At 35.1% G+C, this 8,957-nt stretch overlaps 1 protein-coding gene across 1 annotated transcript in view; it reads left to right on the top strand.

Annotated features, from left to right (window-relative positions):
• Positions 1–3,487: 3,487 nt before the first annotated feature.
• Positions 3,488–8,957, top strand: part of ERCC6L2 (ERCC excision repair 6 like 2) — a 42,779-nt gene continuing 37,309 nt past the window's right edge. The window contains 3 exon segments of the mRNA XM_015824900.2: positions 3,488–3,541; positions 5,337–5,355; positions 6,971–7,395. Of these exon segments, the coding sequence (XP_015680386.2) occupies positions 3,488–3,541; positions 5,337–5,355; positions 6,971–7,395 (498 nt within the window).

The following is an 8,957-nucleotide window of genomic DNA, read 5'->3' as shown; positions in this document are numbered from 1 at the left end:
GGCCAAAATGGAGCACTCCTATTTAATTTCATACATTACAAGTTTTCTTTACAAGCTCAGAATACTGAAGCTCACTGGCTTAGCAGAATTTGAATACTGGCTAAATGCCACTCCAAAGAATAGTACTTTGCAAAAAGATTGTGTGGTCTGAATACACAGGAAAATGATATACTTTCAAAATCCCACACATTATTTTTAAACTGCAAAGCCAACACCCAGAAATTTTAAAAGCTGTGGTTTATGACAAAGAGATCTACAAGCTGCAAGTCTTTTTGCCTAGAGGCTCTAAAAACACTGTCATAAAACAATAGCTTTGAGCTATTTCTTGGCTTTAGATAGGAGGGGATGAAAACGGAAAATTGCTGGAAATGCAGACCAATCCTAGGTGTTCATAAATAAGTCCCACAGAATTCAATGGGATTTATTCCCACACAAGCATTTTCGAATTGCAAATTTATACAATGCTTTCATGCACAATACAGTAAAAGGGCACCATCAGCCTAAGGGAAGAAATGCTTTATAAAACTTCTATATAATAATATAAAACACCCTGAAGTTATTACACAATAAGAATTCAGGAGTGGAGTGATTGCAGCATGTTGTATCAATAATTGACATGTGTATTTAATTAATTAATTAATTAATTGTATTCAACAACATGTATAACATACTGCAGTTCTAGAAAACTTTGGGCAGGCTACAACAAAGTTTAATTAAGTATGTTGTAATATAAGAATGTAGGTATGGCTTATTTAAATGTATTCATATTATACAGCGTGTCCTTTTGGAAAAACTTTAGAAAATAATCAACCTACATACATTTACTCAGAAGAATGTTTGACTGTATTAAATAAAGCTTGTTCTCAGAACATTGTACTTAGAATTGATGCTTAATTTTTGTCCTGGTGCAAAAGTTCTTTTGTTGCATCACATTAGATTAAAACAAGTATAATTATCAATGAAAATATAAAAGTTATACATTGTACCTATAAGTTTGTCTTTTAAATTTATTTCTAATTTATTATCATAAATGGACACTCAAACTTGTGGGCATCTATCTTTATGTGGTAAGATTTTATTTTCCAATGATTTGAGTCACTGAACTTTATTTCTGATTTGATTAAAGGTATTTTTAAAAATATTATGCCTAATATAACATCCCATTCTGTGTCTGAAATTATGCTGCAAAAACCCCAGAATAAAATAAAATAACCTTAAAGACAAGATTTCTTAAAATCAACCATTAAACAGATAACATACCGAAATGAATCAGTGGAATCAAAAACATTTTTAAGACTAGCCAAGCACCAAACTGTAATGTATCTTGAAACAAATTCTGACTTCAGAATTACCATCATTTGACCCTAAATGTCTGGTTACCTAGTTGTTATGGAAACACATAGGTTCGTATTTGCTCTGTTCACTTAATCCAATCAGCCACTTAGTCAAGCAGCAGAACCCTGCAGTAGTTTTGCAGCACTCAATCACAGTAAGTGGCAATTTGAGCGTAGTAGACAATCCCAACTATTTCCCCCACTAGAAAATGCCTAATATCCCATGAGCCCTTCTAGCAGGAGGGCACTGTAAAGGCTTTATAAGTACGGTAGTATAACAGCCCTTTCCCCCATTGGATGGGCTGGACCAGTAGATATTTGGCTACTGAACATGGTCAGCGTCAGACATTGTGACATGTATTTTGGTTCTCAGTCTTAGCAATGGAGTCTGTAACTGTTTTTCACATACAGACATGAGCATGGGTATATTTATTTATTTATTTATTTATTTATTTATTTATTTATTTATTTATTTATTTATTTATTTATTTATTTATTTATTTATTTATTTATTTATTTATTTATTGCATTTTTATTTATTTATTTATTTATTTATTTATTTATTTATTTATTTATTTATTTATTTATTTATTGCATTTATATCCCGCCCTTCTCCTTACGGACTCAGGGCGGCTGACAATTGAATAAAATACTAACATATATACATATTATCCCTAATTAAAATTTAATTAAAACAAAATATTTAAATATGTCCAATTAAAAGTAATTAAAACCCCTTTAAAATCCCTCAGGCNAAGGAAGGGAGATCAGGGATCACCCTGATCTCTGGGGGCAGTTCGTTCCAGAGGGTGGGGGCTCCCACAGAGAAGGCCCTCCCCCTTGGGGTCGCCAGCCGGCACTGTCTGGCTGACGGCACCCTGAGGAGACCCACTCTGTGAGAGCGTACAGGTCGGTGGGGGGTAGTCTGTGGCAGGAGGCGGTCTCGAAGGTAACATATGTGTGTATGTATGTAGCTATATATCTGCATATATTTATATCTATATATAGATTAGACCTCTTCTTCATGGCCATCTTGTAGATTCCTTTGGGTCTTGACTATGAAGAAAAGCATATCAGTATAATTTGTAATTACTCCAGTAAAGGCTGAGCTTTAATCTACTGTTTATATGAAAGTGGTCCTCTCTTTACAGGTTTTTGGGGGGACTGTTTAAAGGCATTACTGTTGGATACTCTTGGCTTCATTTATTCATTTATTATAGTTATATAACCGCCCATCTTATGCACCATGACCCTAAGCCATGATGGCTCACAAATAATAAAAATAGTAAAAAGCATAAAAACAATGATAAAAGCTCTGATCTCTCACAAAATCAATACACTCCAATATACAGGTATTCCTTGTTTAATGACCACAACTGGAATCAACAACTCCATTGCTGAGCAAGATGATTAAGTGAAGCAACATGTGCCCACAACTTATAATGTTACTGCTCGCTTCTCCACTGACTGTTGGAAGCTAGCTGTGAAGTGCACACAAAGTGGCAATTGCATGACGCCGCAATGGTTGTAAACGCCTGCTGGTTGCGAAGCGCTGGAATCTTGATCATGTGACTGCAAAGACGCTCTGGCGATCATAAGTATGAGAAGCAATTGTGAAGTTTCTTGCTTAGCAATGAAGTTGTTGATTCCAGTTGTGGTCATTAAACAAGGAATACCTGTATATTGGAGTGTATTGCTTTTGTGAGAGATCAGAGCTTTTATCATTGTTTTTATGCTTTTTACTATTTTTATTATTTGTGAGCCATCGTGGCTTAGGGTCATGGTGCATAAGATGGGCGGTTATATAACTATAATAAATGAATAAATGAAGCCAAGAGTATCCAATAGTAATGCCTTTAAACAGTCCCCCCAAAAAAAACCTGTAAAGAGAGGACCACTTTCATGTAATGAGAGGACTACATGTAATTCACAAACAACTTCACTGAGCTTCAGCCTTACTCTGTCTCCTCTCGATACTCTGAGCACGTCTGCGCAGCCACGGGCGGTCAATCTCCAGGAAAAGGTTAACCAAAAAAAAGGCTTCTATGTAGGATACGACTTCTGAGTCGTGACTCTTTACGATTCTACATCTATGGTGATTTCCTTTCGAAAGTAGAATAGCTCAGCCACCAATAGCCTTTCTTAAAGACCCGATGCCGAACGGAAAGGTATTCTCGCGGGATTTCATCGGCTGCGACGAGATGATGGTAGGAGAGCGGTGGGCAAGGGTGGTTTGGGGCAATAAAGCGAGCGGCGGTCACGGAGGTTGGGAATGGCTTTTTCTCAAACTTTAAAGAGATGTTTTAGAGCAGAAACTTCCACCAGGGGAAAGTTATTTCAGAATATTGATCTTTTAAGGCGGAGATCCTGGCAGCATGAGTTTATTACATGTATCTTAAATGTCTTGTTTTGCTTCTGACATTTTAAGTAAACGTCTTACAAGTCTATATGCATAAGTATATTTGTGTGTGGACCCTCCATGAAGTAAGTTAAAAGATTGGAGAGCAGTTTCTACCTCGCCTAAGTGCGCAGCTTATATACAAAACATTTATTCAGATTGATTTTTTTTCAGAAAGAAAGGCAACTTGACTCTTAACCTCCCAAAATTTATACTTGAAATATCCTAAAAAGGTTACATAGGAACATGCAAGGGTTATCATATCTGATTGCTAAAGGCTAGAGAACCAGTAGGTAGCTGCAGGAAGTTAGATTTTTTTTTGTGTCACTTTGTCACAATGTTGTGGTGTTTGGATGATTGCAGGCGGGAGATGGCAGCTCAAATCAGCTCCCACTGCTTTTTAAAATTGCCTTCCTCTGTCTAATGCATTGTTTCTTAACCTTAGTGGCTTTAAGATGTGTGGACTTCAACTCCCAGAATTCTTCTGCCAACATGCTGGTTGAGGAATTCTGGGAGTTGAAGTCCACACATCTTAAGCATTAATCTAATAAGACAGACATAATGAGGTGTTGTTTTATATACAGTACTCCAAGACAGCAAGAAGAAGCCAAACAGGAAAGCTTTCTGTGATTCTTTAGAAAGGTTTGCACAACACATTAAACCTGAAACAAGCCAATTTTACCTTCGTGTGTTGTGCAAGCTACTCATATGTTGAAGTTTATTGTTTAGGTGTTTGGAAACCCCAAAAATTGCATTAGTTAAAAACACGATGAGCTGTATGTGTAAATGATGTGCGAGAACAGGAATTATGTTTTAGGATTATGTCTAGATGAAACAGTATGACTGTGTTATGACCAAATTATGACAACGTTGCATGAGTTGCTGGGGTTTAGTTTTATTTTCATCTCACATTCTTTCCCCACATAGTCTATTAGCTATTATTGAATAGATGACATGTAGTTTATTAGCTGTTGTCTAGCAGTGGCAAATTAAATAGAGATTGGCTTGGTTAGTATTGGATGGGAGACCACTAGGAAATTACAGGGCTGTGGGCAAGATTGGAAAGAAAAAAATCAAGAAGGCAGTAATGCCTTCTTAAGTACTTATACATTGCTAACAAGTAAACAGAAGACTATGTTGCTAAGAATTGAGTTTGGTTTGAGGGTGTCTTCAATTTATTGATGAAGTATTTATAATTGTCTTAAGAAGTCTTGGTAGTAATGAGATGAAGCAGGGTATTGACACAGTAATAGTAAAATGATTTTGTCAACAGCACAAAATATTAGTTGGCTCTAATTTGGCAGATTTTGCAACTATGTTTATAAACAATCTTCAGGACAATCTTCTGTGTAAACAATCCTCTTTGATATGGGATGTTCTGTATTTTAATAGCAAAAAGTCTGCAGTTACTTTTCTTTCTCAAATTGAAGTATTATTGATTGATTTGCATTGTATTTGCTATGCCTTTGTCTACGTGTTTTGAATTTTTAAAATTTTGGTATGGGTTCTTCTTTGATCATTGATGGCATTTACTGATTGTTGTTCCTTTAAGTTTTTCCTCCTATTTTATAGGCATTTGGAGATATATTCCTACATGTAATTAGGAATGTGTGACTTTCACAGGTGAGTTATGTTTATAAATTACCTTGAAAGGAGAGAATAATGCTGGAATCAATGTTTCAATCTTATGTAAGGACATAAGAGATCAAAAGTAAAATTGCCTCTATTGCAGGGGTGTCAAACTGCCGGCCTGTGGGCTGGACACGTCACGCAGAAGCCATGCTCACCCCATTGCCGGCAATGGCAAAACAGTCCCGATACATTGTGCGGCGTCATGTGACGTTGCGAGTTTGACATGTCTGCTCTATTGCAATTTAATTACTATTAATCTATTGCATTTTTTAATTCCTCATTTAACACCTGCAATTGGGACTGGAAACTCCCTTGGTAAGCAATGTGTTAATTAAGTGAAACATCATGTGATCCTGCCAGATTTACAATGTTCTGCTGTATTTGTTAAGTGAATCACCTGTGATTAAGAGTGACATCACATTGCAAGTTTTCCTACCAGCCTCTCCATTGACTTTCCTTATCAGAAGCCTGACCATGAGACACTGGGGCAGTTATAAATGTGTGATGATTGTGAAGTGCCCAAATGGTGATCACATGAGATAGCCATATGTTCAAGGACTGATGGTAAAGCTACTTTTCCAGTGCTGTCATAAGTTTGAACAGTCACTAAACAAGGCAGTTGTTAATTGATTTCTTTATTTCTTAAACAAGAGAAAGTTAGGGTTCTCCCATTGACTTTCTGTTCTTCAACAAGATAATTCTTTAAAAACTGAACAGAAAAGGAATTTGAATTCAAATTTAGAAATAGAACAGTTGGGGCTGGGGATTGGAGAAAAAAAAATCCAGAAAACAAGTCCCCAATACATCCTTATAGAAGAGTGAGTTGGATAGTGACTTCGCCATTCTAATTCCTCATCCATCTTCTTTGCCAGTGATGTGGTTAGGAGAGAAGCTCTTCATAAAGTGCTGAAAAAAAAATCTTGCAACCATGCTCTTTGCTGATACGGTCTTTCTAACCTGGAAAAAGATTAAGAGGAATGTGGTGGAACTATATACTATTATGGATGGTGTGGAAAAACTGGAGTTTTATTACAGATGTAAATCATTGTGGGCAATTTTAAAGAGGTTAAATATATTCAAGGATTATAAGGTGGTAATGCTTACCTCTAATATCAGATGCAGCAGCCTTTTCACACCAATTGCTAGGAGCTATAAGCTTCAGCATCTGTATTGTATAGAGAAAAAATAGTGGTAAGTCTTTGGTTGGTGATCTGGTACAGTCCTTAATGTATTTATTCAAAAAAACATTCACGGGAATTTCCACATATAAGAGTTGTTATTATATGACATGGAATCTTGTCTTTAATTTTATTCTGTGGCATTTATCCTTTGATAGTTAGCCTTAGACTATTCTTTAAAATAAGTTGAAGGTTATGCAGTAAACACAAAATGATAAATATGCATTTGCCAAATTGACAATTTGGCTAATTTAGTGGTTTATTTATTCGAATGCATATCTTGCTTGATCCTCAGCACGGTTAAGGACAAAAGCTCAGTGCTTTGTATACAAATTTAGATTCCAGTGTTATTTTCAGCAAGGATTTCTTTCTAAGTTTTGTTGCAGTGCACTGCTTTTTGTTATTTTCTTTGCATGTTTTTTTAACAGACCAGTGGCATGTTGGAGATAGATGTCTTGCACCTTTTCCTGAAGTTGGGAAGTTTTGAGATGCTACAGTAATGTCTTATGAAACAAATAGCAATGGGAAGTGTTTTGCCACAGTTTCCCTTGGGAAAAATGAGGAAGAGAAAATACTTGCAACCAAATTCTCGCAGATCAAAACAAATAAAACTACAAAGAATAATTTAATATTCGATGATGAAGATTTGGAAAAGCCTTATTTCCCAGACCGAAGCCTGCCGTCACCAACAGTTGCCTTTGAGCTGTCCAACAACGGGGAAGAGATCCCTTATACCATTAATAGATACCTACGTGATTATCAAAGAGAAGGGGCCCAGTTTTTCCATGGACATTATGTTCGTAAAAGTGGGTGCATTCTTGGAGATGACATGGGGCTTGGGAAAACAATCCAGGTATTTCTGCCTCCTCTTTTTCTTCTAAAAGTCCTGACAATATTTCTAAAGTAGAATAAAACATCCAAATTATCTATTTAGAAAAGTAAATTCTTCACAGTGCAATCCTAAGTGAGGTGAAGGTATATGAAATGAAGCAGTTGAGTTTGAGTAGAGTTTTGTTTTTCTTTGAGTTTTTTTTTTGCTATCTCATGTAGTATATTGTTTCTTGCATTATTTTTGATGGGGGATGAATTAAACACAGCAGTGACAAGTTGGCATAGAATTTGAGAGCAGGCTTTAAAATAATTTTTAGGTTTTTTTTCTTTTTCAAAAAATACCATACTGTTTAAATCAAGTAATTGTAATCTTATTTTAAAATTTTCTCAGGGACTTAACAGGAACATTTTGCAGAGGAAAATAAAAAGTACTTATATTAATTGATTATTGATGCTTGTATAGTTTCTAAGCGGCAGTTTTGATGACTGTTTTATTAAAATGTCGATGCCTTAGTTTTTTTATAAATCAAAACTTTACTTTTTTCACACTGATCAGTATTAGGGATTTTGAATCTTTGACTATTTTGGCTTTAAAAAGCCATATGGAATTGATTAAAGCTTGATAATGATGAGAAAATTGGAAGTATTTTTTATTTTTTGCACGTATGCTGACTTTTCCATCCTATTTAAGATGCCAAATAAACCCAGAAAGCGAACAGTTGATGAGAGTGGAATTTTCTAATCACAAGCTAGGAAATGTATATAATATAATATAAATTCCATGTCTTTTTTTAAAATCAAGGATGGTTTCTGCATGCCTTTTTATACTACCTGTTGGAAATATAATTGCATTCTTTTCTGGATATCTGTCTTCAGAATGTATTGCATAAAATCAGTATGTGGGGAAAATAGCTGTAACTATTGTCACATAGGGAAAAATATATTGCCTCTCAGAATGGAACTCATGTCTAAGAGAGAAATAGTACTCTGTTCTGTGAGAAATTTAGAGATTAAATTGCATATTGATTTTAATTTACAATTTCATTGTATAATTTATCACTCTGTTTGCTTTGAACTTCCTATAAATAGCTTCTTGCCTGATTTTGTAGGAAGCTGTATTTATAATGAGAAAACAGAATTTCTGTGACAAATAACTTTTATTCAAAATAATTTGAACTTGGTTGTAAGTTGAAAGAAAATACACATATATTTGCAGGGCGAGTTTCTATTTGAACATACGCATTTTTAAATGTGCTCACCTGATTGAAAGTTAAAAGGCTGGTTTAAGGCAATTTCATGTTATGAACTCAATTATGAATAATAGTCCTTTTAAATGGTACAAGAGATGAAAATCAGCATACTTGTGTAGTAAAATTAACATAGTAATGCCTCCAGAAGCGGTGAATGCTCCAACACTGGAAGTTTTTAAGAAGAGACTGGACAGCCATTTGTCCGAAATGGTATAGGGTTTCCTGCCTGAGCAGGGGGTTGGACTAGATGACCTTCAAGGTCCCTTCCAACTTTACTATTATTATTATTATTATTATTATTATTATTATTATTATTATTATTATTATTATTATT

The sequence above is a fragment of the Protobothrops mucrosquamatus genome, unplaced genomic scaffold (assembly GCF_001527695.2).
Source record: "Protobothrops mucrosquamatus isolate PMUCROS unplaced genomic scaffold, P.Mucros_1.0 scaffold2408, whole genome shotgun sequence".
Taxonomy (NCBI): Eukaryota; Metazoa; Chordata; class Lepidosauria; order Squamata; family Viperidae; genus Protobothrops; species Protobothrops mucrosquamatus.
The sequence above is the reverse complement of the archived record's forward strand: the minus strand, read 5'-3'. Positions and strand labels throughout refer to the sequence as shown.